A 21,639-nucleotide genomic window follows, 5' to 3' on the forward strand; every position below is an offset into this window, starting at 1 on the left:
AAGGAACAAAAAGAGAGAAGAAAAAAAAACCAAAAAAAAAAAAACCAGTAAGGTGTGTTGTTGAGTCTCGTGCGAGATACGGAAGAGAGGACGGAAATTGATTCGCGGAATATTTTCTCGCGGCTTCTGTACGCTCTTTTTCCGCTTCCGTCGTGTCGGGTTCCGTTTGCCCCTCTCGCATGGCTGCCCGATTTCGTATGCTTTTGTTGATAGTTTTTTTTGTTTTAAATTTTAAGCTGCCGTGAAAAGAGCGTCTGCATCGTGTCCATAATACCGAAAGGTGGAAATTGTTGAGGTGGGAACGTCTTGTGTCTCTTCGAAGCTTCTCCGTTTATGCCCCGAATCGGTTTGGAGCTGTCAGTGTAAATTGAACTCGGCTGAAGAATGAGGGAGTCGGAAGCTTGATCCTCATTGAGCTGTTGGTGAGATGTGGCCTTACTGCGGTTCGTATACATAAGAATTTGTGCACTCGGTTTGTTTATGCTTACGCAGGCTTTACACTTATATGTGCTCGTAAGTTCGTACTTACAGTGTTGTATCCTTACTTTATACTCTCACGTTTCGTCTGTCACTCAAACAAAGCCGCTGCGGTGGCTGCATGGTTAGGGCGTCCGCTTCCAATGCGGGAGGTACCGGGTTCGATTCCCAGTGCTGACCGGGATCCCGTCGTTTTTTTTTTTCCAATGGGTAGAGGAGTACACCGACCTGGCGCTCGGTTGTGGGTACTCATCTGGAAAGGAAACCCCATAAGGTTCTGCGAAGGACCCTGGGCGTACTTTAATCCCTCGCAGCCTTGGCGAAATAGTTGAGCATCCGCGGCGGCTCGACGTTCTGAGCGGAGGCATCCGCCGCTGCTCCCACTCCGAAGCAAATCCAAGTTATCTTTCTCGAGGACTGCAGGAGTGCATCTGTGTGGGCTGGTTTGTGAATTATTAAGACAGCAACAAACAACGCGAAAAATGTTCGCTAACCGTGTCTTGCTGAACGATGTTGGGCTCTTCCATAAGAGCGCGCTTTCGCTTTAATACGACCTTTAGTTATAATATGAACATTGCGTCTCGTGGGTTACTTCGCGTCGCGCAGAATTGCATGTTATGTAGATTATTCGGTTTTCGCATACTTGATGGTCTGGTGCAAGAAGCACACCGACTCGGCAGGCTTGCGTCGATGACTGCGATAAGCAGTCCTCCAGCAACACGAACCCCTCGAAGGCCATAAATGGATGTCGTATAGTGAAGCCACGGGGGTTTCCAACTTCATTTTTGACCCCACACGACGTTCGTGATGTACATGTCTATATCTAACGTAGCTAGTGCTGCGTCTTTATACAAGCTTTGCGACAGGCAGTGTACATGTATAGGTACACTGCCTCATATCTGATCATTCTACCTACTCCTCTTATTAGGGAGGATGGATGAATGAGGGGGGTGGAGGGGAGGAAAATATGTTCGTCTTACTGAACTTATACAGCTTACAGCTTCGCGAGTGATATGGAGGTCGACGTACTTCTGGTGCGGGGGATTAACGCTTAATCCGCGATCGAGATTCTAAATCTACCCTTGGCGATGTATGTGCACCCCGCACGAATGTATACTTGCAAGATGGGGCGTCGGTTGCGGATTTCAAGGGAAATTAAAAAAAAAAACGTGCTCTAAAAGAGAAACTTGATCTGGTTGGCGGTATTCGTGTGTACTTAGGCTGCGGAAACAGCCTCTTTGCTTTCATGGTAAGCCTGGCACGCAAAATAGCACTGAACATGTATAGATAGCGCATCTGTTCCACCCGTCTTCTTTTCTCGATACGTGTCGCGCTCGATCCTATATACGAGCTGTATGTGTATCGAGGAGAACATGTTCGTGTACTACTACTCTCTGTAGGAACCCATAGGGAAATGTGCGCTTATTACGTCTACCATACACGCCTAGGTGCATTTTTTTTTTCGTTACCAGTCACCAGGCCGTTAGTCATGTTTTTCACTTGGCTGCTATTACGTAGATTATTTCGTGTGTGTGTGTGTGTGTGTGTATGTGTGTGTGTGTGTGCTTTTTTCGCCCCCTATATGTAAAAATAACTAAAAGGAAAAAGGGGGGTAGCCCGTACCACCAGGAGGTATAACGGGCTCAAGCCAATCTAACATAAATGAAGTGGGGAAACTTCCCAAATTTTTATTTTTATTTGAAAAGGCCAATCAGTTAAAAAAAATAACATGGGTAAAACCTAGTGAGTGCAGCATGAAACTGTAATAAATAAACTAGTTAGCTTCTCAGGAATGAGCAGGTCGATATGCAGCAGCAGTGTATTTCCCCCACTTGAGTTTTTGGAGTTCGTGTGTGTGTGTGTGTGTGTGTGTGTGTGCGTGTGTGTGTGTGTTGCGTGGGTGTGTGTGTGTTTGTGTGCGTGTGTGCGTGTGTGCGTGTGTGTGTGTGTGTGTGTGTTTATTTTAAATGCATTGTCGTTGAATGCAGAAAGTCCAAAAACAAACAACGAAGTGGGATGCGAGCCAAAGGTCTTGAGGATGGGTAAACGTTGACGAGGATGGTAGCAGTGGCCTCTGTGATGTCGAAGCCCATTTCTTCACCAGGAGTCATGTAGCCAGGCACGTCGGGCTGTCGTTCCAACCAGCGATGCAGCAGGGAACCTTGGGCAGCCTGTTTGCCGCTGCGAACTTAGACAAGGCGCCATTCGCAATAGTAACAAGCTTTTTTTTAAAAAAAAAAAGGGGGGGGGGGGGCAGGATTAGGTACTTGCGCAAGCGTTGCGAATCCTATGGTTCGAGTACTTAGGGAAAATGGAGCAGTGATGCTATCGTTATCAGTCGCCGAGGTTTTCCCCCACCTTTGTTGGCATAACTGCGACTGTAATCGAGAGCACTCACGCAAAAGTTGTGATAGGGAGGTGATTCGGAGTATGAAGCGACGTCCTGATAAAGTGTTGGTAGCTAATACGTGTCATGTGGATGTCATAGAAACAGAGTTGCGCATGACAGTCACTAACTGAAGTAGATACGCGCAAGATTTTCTATTGGTCAATAGCCCATAATAATGCGCAGGTAGTGTTGTATCACTTTTGGGCACACGTAAATGAATCACAATGTGTTGCGTGTTAGGGCATTCATTAAAGTAGTGTTGTTCGCTCAAGCAAGGTGCACCGCACATACACCTGTCCGATGCAGTTATATTGAATCGATGAAGATAATACTGAAAGTGTCCGTGACCAGATAATAAGTGTGTTAGGTTTTTAGGAGGCGGGAACCATTGAGGAATTTTGTACGGACTTGTGATCCAATGAAATAGCGTTGTCTCAGGTCCCTCAGTCTGCCAATGGGTGTGCCAATATGAATTCAAAATTTTATGAAACTGAGTTCGTACTGACCGAATAGATAATTTGGCGTAGCGCACGAAGCCTGATTTCCCTCCTAATGCAGCTGCAGCGTCAGCTAGCTCATTTCCCAAAATTCCCATATGGCCAGGTACATGAAACATTTTTATAATTTTGCCTGACGAGATTATATGGTTAAGAAGCAGCTTAATGTTCCGAATTCTTTCATCGTTATCAGTGAGACTTGAAAGCTTCATTAGAAGCGATAGACAGTCTGTGTAAATGTGGGCTGGCGTGTTAAAGTTGTTTGTAAAAACGAAATGAAGGGCTTCTTGTGTGTGTGTGCGTGTGTGTGTGTCCGCGCATCCATACGTTAGTCTGCACTTTTTTCGAGTCGATTTTCGCATGCAGTCCTCCTCGTGACGAGACTTCTCGTACCGAGATACTTGTCTATACCGTACGCATACCAGTATATAGCCTTATAGTGACTTGTATGTTACCCGCCTCAATCTCAGTTAGACGCCGATGTCTAAACGGAGTGCCGCCAATAAACCGCTGAACTCGACCTCGAAGTCACTCTCGCTGGTTTTGTACGTACGCTCAGCTCAGTTTATAGCGACATGATCTTCCACCGTCAACAAACGGCGTCTTCCTCGCCTCATGCTGCAACGTTAAACCTATATACACAGCTGTGGCATGTCCCACTGGTCACACATGTGCGCGGCTTAAAAAAAAAAAAAAAAAAACAGTACTCGCGTATCACCGCTGATATCGCGAGGTCTTGGTGTGCACACTAAATGTTGAAATCGTACTTCTCACAGAAGGATGAGGTTCCAAAGCCACCCGTATATTCAGATATTGGCTCAACCACGTTTCCCCAACTCTGGCCCCTTGCGTGAAAGTGCGAATGGATCGTGAAATACGCATCGTTCCAAGCTATATCATTGACCTCCTTTTTCGCTGTGTCCTGTCGTCGATATTCGAGGTTCAGCGCTTTCTCGCAAGCCTTTACGCACGTTTGTCCATAGGCGAAAGTCGAAACCTTAGTTGTTTTTTAACCGTGCAGCACGGGTGAATTCCACAAGAATGGATGTCTTTCAATAAGAGAGAGAGAGAGACCGGGGGAGGGGGTTACGACAGACTATGTCAGGAAACGGACGACCAGCTGAATGACATGGTGCAGCGCTACGCTGGGCCGTGTGAAAAAAGGACTCGCCACAGCGCTGAACACAATTGACGCGCTGACGCGAGCGGTTTCCTTAGCCTGGAAAAGGGTGCTGGCTGCGCTTCCGTTTGAAGTCGAATCGACGCGGAAGCCACGACAGCGGCATTCTTTCCGGGGGGGCGTCGCTTCCTACTTCAAATCGATGTTCTCCGTCGTCCGCTGTTTAGGGCTTTTCTTTTTTTTTTTCGCACATTAGATGCGTCGCTTTGTTTTTTCCCACCTATTTTGTGGGCTTCATCGTTTGTGAACCGTTGGACGACGAATGGTGCATTTTCTCTAATGTGAGCCTTTTGATCGGAATAATGAAAAAAAAATGAAAGGTTCATAGGACAAAATGTTTCGAATGCAGGCTGTAAGGAGACATACAGAATGGTTTCGAATTTACTTTAGCAAACCGCTGTCCTTTTACGACCGCAGGATAGCGATTTTGTTCGAACGGTGGTAGGCAATCTCACCAGTATAGTGAAGCACATGTGTAGTGACAATCCAGTCTCGTTATAGGAACTAAAGATTACGACTTTACATACCAAAAACTCCCAATGTTTTCCCGAGCTATGCATACGATCTCTTTTGTATCACAGATGTGTCTCTTTTTTTTGTAGATGCGGATGCAAGGTAAACGAGCAGGCGGCTACTTAGGTAACTTGTGCCATATTCATGCAAAATGCCAAAGTGCGAGAGAAACTGGAACCGCGATGTGTCGCTGACTCTACACTTTGATACGTCAAGTTCCACTTGCATTCGATGTGCGCACACTCTGCACGTTGAGCTGCTATTGGGGTTTGTAATTCTACGTGCGTGTAGAGTATGGACGCAAAAGAAACGCCATTGCAGTAGTAGATGCAATGTTTCCCTTTCTCTTCTTGTTTCTGTATTTGTGGCAACCAACACAACAGGGCTCTTGTATTGACATTCAAGTTACAGTGATAGCCAGCTAGTAGCACTATCTCGACAGCAAGTCTTTCCTGCGGGGCGCGTCAACCTAATAAACTATGCGTCTCACCACTGCACGAAGCGCTCGCTCATGTGCGCTACAGGGTAGCAAAACTCGTTCACTTTTAGACATTAAATACTACAAATAGCCGCCGTTTCCTCTCCCATGTGTGAGTCGCTTTCGTTCGTTCGTGTGTTCTTTCGAATCTCGGCATTTTACAAACGTCGTCCGCGCGAATGCTCGGTTCCCACGTGGGACGCACGTATTCCGGCGTGCAGAGCGCCCTCTACGCACCTTCCTTCTCCTTCGCATTTGGGTCTGGCCGGAGAGCTTCCGCCGTGGTTACATTTTGTGGCGGGGAATTATTTATGACCTAGTTGATTTTCATGGCCATCTTATGGCCCGCTCGACGAGATAAGTGCCGCCGCGAACGCACGCCCGTTGCGGAAGAGCGCGTATCTAAAATGCGGGATCGTACAGCACCGGCCCTTATTGCCATACCTCAAGCCCAAGATCCGGTGCGTCTTCGCTCCACATCCTCTCCCAGTCTACCCCTCGCTATCCAATACCGCGCAGTATTGTCGAGGCTAAGAGGAAAGTTGTATCTGTACTTTCACTACTAGAACTTTGTGGAACTAGAGCAAAGAAGTAAGCGCCGACTTCTCGGTAGTGCGCTTACTACACGTTGAACAGACTCAAGCCCGTGTCGCTCTTGAAAGCAAATATATTTGACACTGCCATTCGTGAAAACGTTAACCGAAGCTTGTTAAATCTAGCTGTCTAAGCCTGTACGTTCAGCGTCAATGCGTGGTTATTTGTTCTCAGCGGACATCCCTACAGCGCCGATTGGTCTATGACGATTGGTCTGACGCGACCGTCACGTCTCCCAGTACTGTATCGTTTTATTAGGAACACTCGACGTAGATGTCGATCACAGCATTCTTCTTATATATGTGTGTGCACATGCGCCTTCGCGGAGAAGCAGCTCTTGGCGAAATAGTGGCGCGCTATCTTTATTGCGCCCCCCCCCCCCATTTTTTTTTTTTGTGGCAACTCAGTATTAGGCGCGCCCAAGACAGGCGTTTCGTGTGCACTCTTAAAAAAAGGGTTGTAATACTTACTAAGTTTCACTTACTAAGTGCTTGTCACATATGTTACTACCCTCTTAGTAACTGGAGTTAGTAACAAGAGGCTTAGTAACCGCTACTAAGCAAGTATGTTAGTAACGGATACTACCATCTTAGTAACAGGTGCTACCCTCTTAGTAACAGAAGTTGCAGCATCTTAGTAACATATACTACCCTCTTAGTAACTGAAGCAAGCAGCGTGTTAGTAACAAGTACTACCCCCTTAGTAACTGAATCAAGCAGCATGTTAGTAACAGATACTACCCTCTTAGTAACAGAAGAAAGCAGTACCTTAGTAACAGATACTACCCTCTTAGTAACAGGTTCTACTATTTTAGTAACTACAGCAAGCAGTCTGTTAGTAACAAATACTACCTTCTTAGTAACTGCAGCAAGCAGCATGCTCGTAACAGATAGTACCCTCTTAGTAACTGAAGCAAGCAGTATCTTAGTAATAGATACTACCCTCTTAGTAACTGCAGCAAGAAGTCTGTTAGTAACAGATACTACCCTCTTAGTAACTGCAGCAAGCAGCATGTTAGTAACACATACTACCCTCTTAGTAACTGAAGCAAGCAGCCTCTTAGTAACAGATACTACCCTCTTAGTAAATAAAGCAAGCAGCATGTTTGTAACAAATACTACCCTCTTAGCAACCAGTTAGTAATTGGTCCTAACCACTTACTAAGTGCAAATCGTAACACGTCCCACACTACTTGATAAAAACATTACGAACTTAGAAACTTCAGTAACATACTAATCGCTAATCACTCTCCGACTGCTTTAGTTGCACGGTAAAGTGCAGGAAACCTCAGATAATGAGAGGATCCCAAATATAGGTGAAGTGCGGCTCTACAACTAGATTTCTTGTGCATGTTGTTGGTGAAAGGCTTTCTGCAGACATGACGAAAACCACAAGTTTCATCATCTAACATGCCATAAATACATAACTTTCAGCATTTGATACACACACTTCAATCTTTATTATATAAGCTCTGCTTATTGCACATTGCTGTCAGATCAGCTCTTGATCGACGAAATCGTCCTTAAAAGTAGTGGTGCTCTGGGCACACTTGGTAGTCCACAAAAGTACTCGAGGAGCGTTAAGGTGTTTTTGTTACTCTCCGAGTACATGATGTCCAGTACCCAATACAGTTCCATGATAGCCGTCATGCCGGCTATAACATCGACGACATGAATGTTGAATGCCTCAAACACTACGGTCATTTCTTCGGCCTCTCTGATACTTGTTCCCTCAAAACAAAGAGCAGGGTAGATGTCCTGTAAAGTTAAACATTAGTATTAGCCATTAGCAGAATCAAAATGCTAAAAAATGGAAAAGAGCAAATTTTTTTCAAATGGTGACAACGAATAATAAAAGAAACAACACAAATGAGAGTTGACTCGTGACTCAAATTTCATTGCACATGAAACGTATATATTGTCACAGAGTCATGATCCGGACGAAGCAAGCAGTCGGGCTGCCGAAGATTAAATCTTTATTTCGCTGAACTTGTGGCCGCGAAAGGAAAAGACACTTTGCAAATAATGTACAGCCGCAGTCACGTCTGCGTATAGTGCACGAGCAGCCGGCGTTGCTCTGTGGCAAGACACCTTGCGGCCGTTGTAGGTTGTGACGCCGCGTGCACAGGAGCATGCGCGGCCTTACAAACGTGCAGGCCTGCTCTGCACGGGTGACAACGTTGGCAGGTGTGCTTGTTTAACCAAAAATCCGCGCTCGCTCAAGGCACTTTGGTCATATCTATTGCATAAGAAGAGGCGCGTTTCGACTGATAACACACGCTGCAAAACAACGCACTCTTTGTGATCGTTTTGATTCTGTGGCCGTCTAGACTTTTTTTTTCCGCAGCTGTTGGCATCATCATATCTACATATAATCGCATGCCTCAAAAAAGCCACAAAGCTTGCATCATTGGTGCAGGCTCGCTATATCCATCAAAATGCCCTTTGTTTTATGAAATAGATGTGACGAAAGTGCCCTGAGGGATCGCGAATCTTTGGCTAAACAGGTACACTTTCCACCATTCTCACCTGTGCAAAACAGGCCCGCATGTCTGTAAAGCTGTGCATGCTCCTGTGCACGCGACATCACAACCCGCAATGACCACACAAGGTGTCGTGCCGCAAAGCAAGGCCGGCTGCTCACGCGCTATACGCAGACGTGGCCCATCTGTACATTGCACTGTTAGTGGCGAACAAAGCGATGTCCATTGGTCCTCTGACAGGTGGTAAAGCGTGCTTGTTTTTATACATGTGCGATCAAAGATTCCAGCATTATCAATGGTGGCCGCGTAATCACTCAACGAAGCAAGACTACAGTCGACGTCGGATTTCCCGGACGCCCAAAATTCCGGACATGCCCGATTTCCCGGACTCATCTGCGGCACCGTCAAGTTCCCCATAGAGTCAATGTATTAAAAAGTCCGAAATTCCGGACGCTTATAGCCTTTGGCATCCAATTTCCCGTACTTTTTACTGTTAACCGCCGACCGAAAGTTACCATTGACGCCGCCATTTTGTTTGTTTTTATATCCTCGAACCCGCCATACTCGCACCGTTGCCAACTCCCGCACCGCGCCGCGGCTGCCGTAACCTCGAAACCGCATGTGTCAATCTATTGCTAGCCGCGGCTTAGCCAAGCCAAACCTCGCTGAGTTCGTTCACGTGTTGTTTTGTCAGCTCTGCAGTCGTGCCTGCGGTTGATCGTTTGCTGCTGCGCGCTATCTTCAGTGATCACGTTTCCCGACCTCCAGCATCCATCGAGTTCCTAGCCGTTTCGTGCTGCACTTTTCGTCTAGCGGATTCACCATTTACAGCGATGGCACCAACTGCTCCTTCGTCCTGCGCCCTGCCGGCGTGTCGATTCCAGCTGGGATAACCTTTGAGGGCTTCGCCGACGCTGACAAAGACCTTGAGCTATGTGCGGACTTAACCGATCACGAAATCATTCGTCAAGTTACGGAGGATTCCGACGACTCTGACACCGTGAACGAAGAGCCATCACCTACCCAGCCAACGAGCTCGGAGTTGACGTGAGCACTGATGACACTATCATCAATGTACAGCAGCAACATGACGTTGACTGAAATTGAGGCAGACATGATCGCGGGCAAGAGGAACGTCGTGCAAAAGAAAATAGGCGACTACTTCGCGCCCAAGTGCTGACCTATGAGGTAGCGCAGGCCACGTCAGATTTTTTTTATAAATAAACGGCTATTTTCAGAGCCACCTAAACGATGTATTGGCTGAATTGCAATGGAAATCTTGTACTCCGGTCATTACCCTCTCAGTCAGCGAAAAATACCTACAAGAAAAGGTGCATTTTCACGTGCATTCGTTTTTGCGGACGTTTTCGTGGTCCCTTGAGGGTCCGGGAAATCGGACGTCGACTGTATTGGCGTCCGGCGCGCAATCATAACGGAATCATCTAACACAATCGTGAGGCTTCCAACACACCACGCCGTGGTCTGAGTGGAGTCTTGTAAACAAACATTGCGGGTGAGACCCGAATACATCAAGATAATATGCATTGCAATATACTAAGAGAAAATTTATCAACGGAAACGCTAAAGCACGACATGACCTTCTGGCATAAGCACACGTGCTCATCTAGAAATGACAATTCCCTCTGCGACAAACAGATGCAGAAGAAATGCTCATTTCTAAAGAAGCAGGCATGGTCATTCCAAAAGGTCATGTCACGCTTTAGTGTTTATTATAATAGGGTTTTCCTTAACATATAAACTTTTAGGGTGCAATGAAATTTATGTCAAAAGTTTTTATTTTTCACTTTACCATTGTTTCTGTGCAAAAAAATTGTGCCGTTTCCTTTTCAATATGCTTTACTTTACTAAATGAAACGTAAAGTTACTTACAGGGCCCCTCAGAAATTTCGGCTTCTCTTTCAGCAGCAGTGGGAGGAGTTCTATTAAGGCAACTGCAAATCGATCTGGAAAAGGATTGTTATTGCAATATCACAGCAATAATATCACAATCACACAGCAATATCACAACAGTAATACAAAGAGAACCTAGAATGACTGAACATACTTTACATACTTACATTTACGGCTATTGCCTTCCAGTTTTTCAAGCTCCTTCTCGAGCTCCTTCACCAGGTCCTTTGTTGAATGGCGAGTTTTCAGTAGCTCCAGAATCCTGGGTCCAAAGTTGTTGAAAAATTCCAACAGCTTTTTTTCCATCTGGATGCTTGTTATTGCTGTAAATTCTTCATGAAGCTATAATCATAGAAGTATATTTAAATTAATTTGCAATTACAAATCTGGGCAACAAGTTTCCAGCTAACATATAAATGAAATGAAGGTCAAAAAGACACTTGGCAGTCAATTCGTCGTAGAGAAAACAAAAACACACATGGGTGTATCTAGATATTTACAGAGCAGGTCCCAATTTTTTTTGGCTGAACACATTAAAAAATTTTTATATCGCGAAGTGGCTTATTTTATCAAAAACAAGTTTATTTGCTTCTGCAGGTGTAGTTGTTGTCAGAATGATACTAACCTAAAAAAAAATGATTCAAATGCAGTTTATGGCATCATTTCAGTGCTTACGTCAGAGTGAATGCGAATGGACAATGCCCAATATACCTTGATGCATTTTCAGATTTGTCTGAATTTGAGCACGAAAAAAAAAATTGACTCAAATATTGACTCCACTGCAGGCCTTTGTCCTGCAGTGGACGTAATCAGGCTGATGATGATGATTCAAATTATCAACACTATGTGCCATCTGCTACCCAAAATTATTTTTTTTTTTGGCAACATCATAAGACATTCTCGAAAATTTCTGTTGTAGCTGACAGCCATCATGAGTAAAAAAAGAAAAATAAATGCAAAAGCAAATATATAAAATTAAGCAGACAAAGTTGTCTCAATGCACAAGTCATTTACTGCAATCTGTTTTGCTATTGCTATTGTGGAATGGTGGCATAAACATGTTATTATTTTACATGTCGGCCAGTGTTTGCCCACTGAAATGAAATCAATTAAAAATGCTTTGTCAAACAAACAAAAAATAAATAAAAAAGCCAGGAGTTAGTGTCAAGTGCTTTCATAACACTGGTAGCGGCTTAGGCTTGTTGGATATTCATGACAGTAGAATACTAGCGCGAGAACACATGGACAGAAGAAGAGTGAACGGCACACTGCACTTGTTACAACATAGTTTATTGCTGCAGCCGTAACATACACCTAATTAAAAAAACACGAAGGTGTGTAACATAATTTTAATTATATACTTGAGGAGTTGCACCTACATGTATTTAAGCGCATGTTACAGCTGCAGCAATAAACTATGTTGCGAGAAGTGCAGTGTGTCGTCCACTCTTTTCTCCATGTGTTTTCGTGCTAGTATTCTACTGCTTTCATAAGCCTGGTAGTCAAGGATTTGGGACTGTATAATGATCGTATCGAACCATCCACGGGACGCTTTTTGGTAAACTTTGTTAGAGTGTGAACATACTTAAATTTTAAAACAGATTTGGAGCCAGTGGTCTGGGAAGCAGAAATATGCTCGAAATAGCTAAGCAGACAGCCTCTTGCTTCCCTGCATGCATTTAACATAAAAATGAGGCTTTAAGTCAGTAAAGAATGAATGAATAATTCCTTAAAAACTTGACCATAGCACTGTTGTGCAAGCAATGCCTGCTTCAATGTAGTACAGCTAAAGACCCACTAACCTGTTCACAAGCTACTTTTGAAAACCTATTCAAGTTTCAAAAAGACAGCTGGTAAATATCGTAAGTGAAAGCATGCAATGCAGATGCTGCATTCACATGATACTGACCATCTCAACATTTCCTAAAGCGGGATACTTTTCAAGTATCTCAGCTGTTGTAGGCACTGTATCTTTCATCCACGACCTCCTAGAAGAGCGTGTCTGCTTCATCGATTCGCTCAATTTCTGGAGGTCCGGAGCACGCTTCGACATCTCTTTGGACATGAATTCCAAGTGTCCCACTAAAACACCTTCATCGTGGTCATCATATGGGATGCTTGTTGTCTAACAGGGTAAAAAAAAAAAGTAGAACGAACACTTGTATAAGGCAACCATAGTCTTCCTGGAATTAAGGCAACATGATGCTACCTAGTTATGTCATTAACCCCCCCCCCACATTTTTTATTTTTTTTAAAATGGGGCTTGTTGAAGCAGAAAAAGACAGCTCATGCGGAGTGCCGTTTTAGTGCCAAAACATTTCACTTACTCAAGCGATGATGAAGCCGTAGACTGTTATTAGCGAGCTAAGCCACATGCAAATGTTACTTGTAAAACATTGAAATGAACTTAAAAACAGAAATTGCTACCACGCGGCGTTGCCGTTTAGTTTGTGCAGCAATGGCACTATCTTGAGGTTTCCGTTTTCCATAGACCTCCTTGGCTTCCTGCACAGCAGGCAGAGTACTGAGAGTTCTTCGCATGTACCCGAATTTATACTGGATGGATACTTTCCAAGAGTCCTGCAAATAAGCATATTGGACTTTGGAAGACTATTTACATAGAGATTACGTAGTGGTCTCATTGAAGTTCATGCTACATAAACAAATATTTGAGATAAAAAGAAACATGATGTTAGGTGCAACACATTAAAGGGACACAAAAGAGAAACAATGAATTTGTTAAGATTGATAAATTGTGCTCAGAGTTCTATAGCGTAATTTATTTCACCATCATAGGTGTATTGATAGAGGAGAAAATTGAGTTCAAAATTTCATTTTTAAATTTTGTGTGCACGTGATCTAAAATATTTCAAAGCGTATTGTATTTTGATAGTGCCATTTTTTGGGCTTGCTGGTAAATAGAACTTGACGACATATTGAGCGCTAAGAGACAGGGACATGAGGGAGTGGACAACACAATGCGCTAGCTTCAACAATTTTTATTTTCAGGAAACGCCAAGCTATATATCCGTGCACAGTGGTGCCACCAGTCTATCCACTAGCCACTTTCCCGATCTAACAGGTCAACTGACGGTGCACTTACGCACGTGTCACCTTTGCGAAAGATAGCATCAGCTTCAATTATCTCTCGCACGTCTGTATCTTCATGCTTCGCCACAGCAGGCCTGCTGTCAGGTGCTCCTAGAACTATCGCAAACATTCGCAAGCATGATACATTCGCAAGCAGAAACATTCGCAAGCAGAACTATCGCAAGCATGATATCTCGTTAAAGAGCCCTGAGCCTAATTTAGGCATGTGTCAAGTTATAAAAAAAACTTTTAAGCATCTGCAGGATCCTTCATCCGATGCAAATGAAGCTGCAATCTGCAACCACAACAATAGAGTGTTCTTCACACTTAAAAGTGGGAAGAACACTACGGTTCATAAAAATATATGTTGCTATATCAAGGACACATAATTTTGCACCAACCTATGGCACTGGTCAAACATCATCACTTGTATAGGATTGTGTGTGTTCATAAGTGCAACTTATCTGGTATATTCAAGCAACAAATATCTTTTTCTTTTCCCACATTTAATTAAATGTGTAGGTAACAAAGTATCACACACATGAGTGTTAATTACCCCTTATGTAATCAGACAATGCGGGCCATCAATGGAAGCCGTACGAGGTTAAACACACTCCAGTAGGGCTCGCATTTCTCACTGACCAAGGCTAATACTCAATATAAAACATTACAGTAAGCACAGACAACAATGCAACGATGATTATGCGATTATGTAGTCTAGATGTTCCGCTGCAGAACTTGAGCCAACGTATGTTTTACTTACTGCTAGACGCATTTCTTCGATGACAGAACACGTGCAAGAACCAGTAGTACACTTCACAAATATTTAACTTTCTTAAAACAAAAAGTAATTTGATAAAACTGTCTCCACGAATAGATAATTGATGTTGCTAGTAAATATGCTATTTAGCATAATTTTACTAGAACAACCTCAGTGTAAAATTTACGACTAAACTAGAGCAAAAATTACCTTTTATGCAACTTTGTCGCCAGCTTTGCAAGCCATTTGACAGTATATGTGTCTCAAACTATTTTTTGTGTGACAGTAAAAGTTTCTGACACTCAAACAATACAAAATATTGCATATCACTAAATGTAGTCTGTTTGTAAAAAAATCCCAAACATTAAAAATTGTGTCCATATTTAAGGTAACATAAAAACCCATGCAAACATAAAAGTTTGTTAAACCTATTTTTAGTAAAAAGCCTACCATCATTCTATAGGAAAAATTTTGTCCTAACTTAATTTGGAAAGACCAGATTTTTTCACTACGCGTGTTACAAGCTAAAGTTTCAAGCTTTCCGAAAAAACTTCATGTGTGGCTTGCTGCTCCCAGTCAGTCAGTGAAGAACTTTGTTTATTGATCCTGAGGACCTTTTTTCACCCAAAAATATTTCGGCGGGCCACTTCTTGCTTTATATGGATGGTCCATTGTTGATATCGCAGATGGTTGAGCGCCAAGGCTCGTACAAGTTGGCGTTGAATGACCCATACAATGACCCATACATTAGCTTACCGACTTACCCAACTCCAACGCACACAACATTTACATGAAAAAAAAAAAATAGTGCAAACCCCGATTCTAATGTGCACTTGTGCTCCTTCACCCCCCCTCCGCCCTCAGATAAAAGGACTTGTTACTTGCTTGTGCTACATTCTATGTTTAGCCTTGTAGCTCTCAAATGTTTGTTTTCGTTCTTTATTCCTAGTTTTCCCATTCACATACATTTTGCTTTTTTTTTTATTGCCATGAAAGCAGATGTTGGTGCACAAATGAGGCACCAGCTACTCCTTAGTTCTAGAAGTGACAAAACATGCCACAAGCCAGGTTCGAAAATTGCACGTAAAATAGTGCATTCCGCGTGACACCAGATTGTTACTAATTAGCATGCAGCACACACAATATACAATTTTAATATCACCGTGCCGGTCCGATATGATGTCTCGAGAATGCAAAGAATATAGTTATTCAAACAATCTTATATGTTTCACCGTTTTCTTTTCCAGTCCCTTTTTCTTTCCAACTGATAGCATTATCATAATCTGCCAAACATTTTCTGTGGATATTGCGATATGTCCAAATCGTAAAAAATTTCACTTACCCAACCAGTACCAATTGTGTCTCTAAGGACAGGGTATTCAACAACGAGTGCCTTTGAAGCAGCCTCATAGAGCCGCCTTCCTGGGTATCTATGAAAGCAACAAATGTTCAGCCGGTATTCAATAATATACAGGAGAGTACGGAGGCACTTACACAGTGAAGTTCATCAAATGGTGGCTTAACCAAGACACAATCCTTGATTTTGTCCGACTCGAAACTTTTCCGAGTTCTGTATTGCCAATGGCAACTTTTAGGTCTAAGGGAAGGGGTGGCAGTCTATAATCACTTCCGTGAAAAGGTTGAGTAGTTGATGGCTCCAACTCGGGAGAAACCACAAGCAGTTCATTTGTGCTGAAAACAGGATAAAAATCAGCAGGCTTTCAGTTTGGTGCAACAATTCGAAGTTGAGCTACTCACCTGCAAGCATGAGGCATGGCCTCATCAGTGATTATTCTAATTTTGCTCCCATCACAAAAGACATGGTTCCCTGGAGGGTCGACATAAGCTTCAAATTGTGCATTGTAAACCTGAAAGAAATTTAATGCTTATACAAACACAATTACCGTGGGCAACAAATAATAAAACTTTCAGCTGTCAGTATTATTTCAAAGACATTACTATGCTAGCCACACAGGTGCAATTTGTATGCATGAAGTGAACAAGTGGCAAACTGTTCTTGTTCATTCTTTCCATGTCCCTGTCATGTTTATTTACACATACCAGTTTTACTTTCAAGTGGCAAAAGACAGGCTAGTTGGCGCGTGTACGAGATAAATTAACAGCGCAACCACAGGACGAAGAAAGAAAACATGAGGATAGACGCTGAATATCAACTGTATCAGATAAATTAACAGCGCAAACACAGGACGAAGAAAAAAAAAAAAAACATGAGGATAGGCGCTGAATGTCAACTGAATAGCAAATCCCACATACATCTTGCTGCATGAACATCGAGTGAAGCTTTGGGCTAGTTGGTTTTGCATAAAAAAGTCCATATCGCGCTGTATGTAATTCATTATGAACATCGAATTTTATAGACGATGCATGTGGCAGACTTTGTGTGTTTTTGGAACAAGCAGCACATCCTCTTCTCTTTTTGTTCACTAGGCAACACGTACCACCTGTTTCGTGGGCACTGAGAGCACATGTGAGCAGTAGCACGTCTGCCAGCCTCCTTGATTCGACACTACACCCTATGGATGTCGGGACTGACTGCAGCTTGTCAGATGAACTTCAGTACGACATGAGCAGATGATGCAGAAAACCAGCAGTAGTCAGTCTCGAAAAGCAGGGCTGCGTCTTGTGTGTGCGAGTGTGGTATAATGAATTTTGAATGATGGACAGTTCGATACTTTTTTTCTTCTTCAAATAAGTGAACTCAAAGAGCAACAGGCTCTGCTATGAATGAGGCTTTCAGGAACGACAAGTGCAATGTTTGTGAAGAGGAGACAGAGAAACATTGAAAGATGAAGAAATGCGAGGGGCGCACGAGGAGGCCAGCATGGAAGGCTGGAGTTTCATTGCTTGTTTCCAGTTGCTTGATTTCCATCTGTGCTTTTCCTATACAGCTGGCAGTGCCTATAATGTGCCAAAAACACATGTATTGACTCAGGCTCGGCACCAGTTCTCGGTGACTTTCTGGAGAATCGGTTGGTTTATAAGTGGTTCACATGTTCGGAATGTGGTCGATCTTCTAGCGATATTTACGTCTACAATGGGGAAGCATTAAGAAGCACAAAGCATCATCAGAACATTCGAAATCGCTCGGAATTTGTTCACACTAACAAATGATCTTTTGTCAAAAAGTAGCATAAGATTTCTTGACCTTGTTATGCACTTCTTCACCAGCTGTGTTAGCTAGGAGTATTCACCCTCTCATAGAGCTTGTTGCCCTTTTGAGAGCAAAAGGAGCTAGTGAACCATCTGCCATGTGGAATGCAGTATTTCGTTCCTGCACACACAGGGTGTGGCCCAGCTTTCCAAGCTAAATTGAGACTAATTACTGCTGGTTTTGCATGTCATCTGCTCGTGTCGCTGCTTGAAGTTCTACTGATGGTGGTGCATGAGCATGATGCAGAATTAGTAATACTACTGTCATTCCTTCTTTCCATAGTGTGTCGCATCAAATAAAAATGACAGCTGGACACACTAGTGCTCACATGGTGTTTTTCAGCACCCTTGAAGCTGGTTATACATCACTTCCTGAACAAAAGGTAAGAGGCAGTGCCACTTGTTTCAAGAAAAAGACCATGTGTGCTACAGGCAGCATCTAAGAAATTCAATGCTGATGCGGCAAGATCACGGTGCAAGAATATTCTAGGTGAGTGAACGCCGGGACTATTCGCTGCCTGATAATGTTCTGGTTCGCAAGAGGCCCGAGAGATGGCGCTACAAATTTTGCCCCGGCTTCTCTCCCCCCCCCCCCATCTGGGTGTAGGAAAACCCCGTGACGTAAGAAAGTAACGGCGCTCATTTATTGTCGCCACAACAACTTCGCGCCGCCATCAACCCCGTTCCCTTATCACCCCCCTTTTCAGTGGTGCCGCTCTATGGGTGTCGCGTGGTTGATATCGTGCGATAGGCCAGTTTTCTCAGATTGGGACCCACCGCCCACGTGCTGGATGTGCTTTGCGGATTTTGCCAACAGCCCGCCATGGTCCTCAGTCTGTCGAGCCATCTATCGGCATGCCGCAAACGAGAACATAATCGGTACCTCCCCGCCAAGCGCTCGCTTCGCAACGTTCGTTCACCTGAAGTATTCTTGCACCGTGGGCAAAATGTATGTGGGACAGGCTGAGTGGTGAATGAATAGGTGGCTTCGAGAAGATGCAAATTAATTAAACACTTGTGTCGGGAGCAGCAATTTTGCCATACGTTGTCAGCACTCGTCCTCATGTTTTCTTTTCTTCGTCTTATGATTTTACTGCCAATAACTACTTTGATGCAAGCATGGCTGATACTCTGCAGGATCATTTCTTGTGAGCAGCCTATTATATTCAATGAAATTTCAGTTTATTTTATGCTTTGCATTCTCTAGTGTTGCAAGGTATTCATCATAACATTTCGCAGTAACAGTAACATTTTGGCATTTTTCACTGTGCCAAAAGTGACCCTTTCTCCAATGTAACATAGATAACATAGTAGCAAAAAGGCTGGCATTATTTCTTGTCGTTACAGCTGCATTACAAAACGGAAAAGGGACGTCATTTTAGTGGAAGTAAATACAGCCAGGGGCTTAGCACTTTATTAAGTGCACAGTAACAGTGTGGCCACAGCAGCTAATACAGAAGCTACAACTACACCCTACATTCATGCTTCCCATTATCACGTTTCTTGGTGGCATTGGTTCATCCAAATCCCTTTAGCCATTTGTGCACTGACAAGGCCAGCATACCACAACCTACTATCCCTGACTGAACTGTTGGAGTGGCTTCTGGTGCTCACACAAATGAAACACTTAGGTTCTATTCAAATAAAGGCATCCGATTTTTTTCATTTGGTTTACGTCACCACTTCCTTCGAATTGACACATCACACGTGACACACTATGTATTTTACCTTGGTGTTTATCTTTACGCACATAAGGCCAGTGCTAATTACTTGCGTGAACGAGCACCGGCGCTGAAACACGACCGCCACATTTATGCTTTCATTAAGTGCTTAACAAAGGTACACTATATACGACAAAAATATTGCAGCTCCTCAAGTAAAAAAAAAAGACTGCCTCCCAAGTTGGGACACACTTTCCTTCTTTGTTCTCCTATTCGCGCGCTATTGCAGATGGGTCCCCTGGGTTACTCAGCAATGCCATGTATTGTTCTCCTATTCGCGCGCTATTGCAGATGGGTCCCCTGGGTTACTCAGCAATGCCATGTATGAGCAATGTATGAGCGAAGAAAACAAAAGGCACTTCCAGAACGTACCTCTATTCTGCCGGTTGACGCGACATCTCCAAAATCTGTAGCCTTCACGGCAGCCAAGACATCTTCCATGGTGTGTCCGTTAATGGAGATAATCTTCTTGCGCTCCTTCCATGACACCAAGCATTGAATCGGTGTCGACATTTTCACGGCAGCAAAAAGAAAAAAGCACACAAACGGAGAAGCAGTCCTACGGCAAGTTCAGCAAGGCGCGAAAGAGGCGAACGGCTTACGTGCTTGTCTTGGCTTGTACTACAGTGGCACACAGCGATGGAGAAATAAACACCTCGTTCTTTTACCTCTTTACTCTAGTTCTAGAAAGGCTTCAGAGGTAGTAGTGCGCGCTACCTGCAGTTTTTTTTTATTTGATAATAAAAAGATATTTCTGACGTTGAAGAGTTTAGTTACGCCAACTGCATGTGCCTTTAAAAGAAATGAAGGCAGCGCAACATAAAATTAGCACATATTTTTTAGTAATTCCTTAGTAGAGCCGATCTCCTTCATCATCGTATTTGTCTTGGAATGTTGCTGTTGCTGTGATGGTATGCTCAAGCTAGTTGCCGTGGCTGACGTTTTATTGTGCTGTGCTCCTCTAGTTTCGGGCCCAGTGCGCGCAGATTGTTCTGCGGGAATGAATCGCCGTAGTTTGTGTGAGTGAAACAAATTCACGCCATGCATACGTGCCCACGGTGCCCGTTTTCGTCGGCAAAGTTTTGCAAGGTCATATGGCACATCAGAGATCATCGCCACGATACGGATTTTTCTGTCATGTGTGGTGTGCAAGGGTGTGCAAAGACATATCACGAGTTCGAATCGTACCGGAGACACATTTACCGCTGCCATAGAAGCTACGTGGAGCTCGACGAGCCTCAACAGGGGAACGCTGCAGGAAGTGTTACACCGCGGCTGGATGCTACAACAGATGTCACTGCTTTCGACGACGCAGAATTGCCTTCTTCGAGCTCATTTGCCGAAGATACGAGCAACGGACAAGAAAGTACCTGCACTGTGACTGCACACGGTTCTTCTAGCTCTATTCACGACTTCACACTAAAAGTCAAGAAGCAGATGTGTTTACTTTTTTTTCGCGTAGCTGAAGTGCACAAGCTGCCGCACTCTATAACAGAGAGCATTTTTGCCGATTTCAAGGACACCTTTTTTGACATAATGAAGGCATTTGCTTCTCAAATACAACAAAACATCCCCTTAGATTCTGCTGGAGAAGATGTGCAAAAGTTGCTTGCTTGTGACTTTCTGGAAGATGTGTTCCAAAGTGCCAGCACGAAGTCACTCCGGGAAAATTTCGCAAAGGAACATCTTCCTTATGTCAAACCCGAGGAGCACATTCTTGCTGTTGGCGAGACATTTCAGTATGTGCCTATACCTCGTGTCCTCCAAAACCTGATGTTGTCCGAGACTTTTCGTGAACGTTTAGACCAAAGCTTCACAATTGGGCAGCCATCACCAGTTCTCCGAAGTTTTTTTGATGGTGTATTCTTCAAGGAAAAACTGTCGGCACTTCTGGAGAACGGGGCACAATACACTCTGTTTCTTGTTCTTTACAGCGATGAGCTCGAGATTGTGAACCCCTTGGGGTCAAAACGAGGCATTCATAAAGTAATTGTTGTGTACTTTAGTGTGCTCAACCTACATGCTCGTCACAGGTCACAGCTACGCTCCATACATGTAGCTCTTGTTGCGCCATACAGGCTTGTTGACAAGCATGGCATGAAGGCAATCTTGGAACCTGTTGTTTCAGACATTGTGAGATTGGAAGCAACCGGCTTTACAGTGCACATAAATTCAGCTACTGCTAAAGTCAGAGCAATTCTCGTTGCATTTAGTGGCGACAACCTTTCTATGAATAGGCTGGGTGGATTTACCTGTTGTTTTAACAGAGGGCGCCCGTGCAGGTTTTGCACTGCACCATATGCAACTTTTAGCTCTGTATTCCATGAAATGGATGTGCGAATTCGAAACAAGAGTTTGCATGAAACTCACATTGAA

At 43.8% G+C, this 21,639-nt stretch overlaps 2 protein-coding genes across 15 annotated transcripts in view; one reads left to right on the forward strand and one right to left on the reverse strand.

Annotated features, from left to right (window-relative positions):
- Nucleotides 1–21,639, forward strand: part of Eph (Eph receptor tyrosine kinase) — a 352,202-nt gene that overhangs the window by 105,440 nt on the left and 225,123 nt on the right. The gene's annotated exons all lie outside the window — the stretch shown is intronic.
- On the reverse strand, nucleotides 7,564–19,925 carry LOC142803663 (uncharacterized). Its single transcript, XM_075889156.1, has 8 exons — nucleotides 19,636–19,925; nucleotides 16,130–16,239; nucleotides 15,866–16,063; nucleotides 15,714–15,801; nucleotides 12,431–12,646; nucleotides 10,689–10,863; nucleotides 10,501–10,574; nucleotides 7,564–7,885 (listed from the first exon to the last, which is right to left on the reverse strand). The coding sequence occupies exons 1-8, from the start codon at nucleotides 19,774–19,776 to the stop codon at nucleotides 7,625–7,627; spliced, it is 1,263 nt and encodes a 420-aa protein (XP_075745271.1). The 5' UTR covers nucleotides 19,777–19,925; the 3' UTR covers nucleotides 7,564–7,624.

Source organism: Rhipicephalus microplus, chromosome 3 (assembly GCF_043290135.1).
Source record: "Rhipicephalus microplus isolate Deutch F79 chromosome 3, USDA_Rmic, whole genome shotgun sequence".
Classification (NCBI taxonomy): Eukaryota; Metazoa; Arthropoda; class Arachnida; order Ixodida; family Ixodidae; genus Rhipicephalus; species Rhipicephalus microplus.

Coding starts and splice junctions, on each gene's coding strand:
- LOC142803663 (XM_075889156.1), bottom strand. CDS start 19,776: ATGTCGACACCGATTCAATGCTTGGTGTCATGGAAGGAGCGCAAGAAG. Junction 16,064..16,129: donor GCCATGCCTCATGCTTGCAG/GTGAGTAGCTCA, acceptor TCCTGTTTTCAG/CACAAATGAACTGCTTGTGG. Junction 10,575..10,688: donor GGAAGGCAATAGCCGTAAAT/GTAAGTATGTAA, acceptor ATCCTTTTCCAG/ATCGATTTGCAGTTGCCTTA.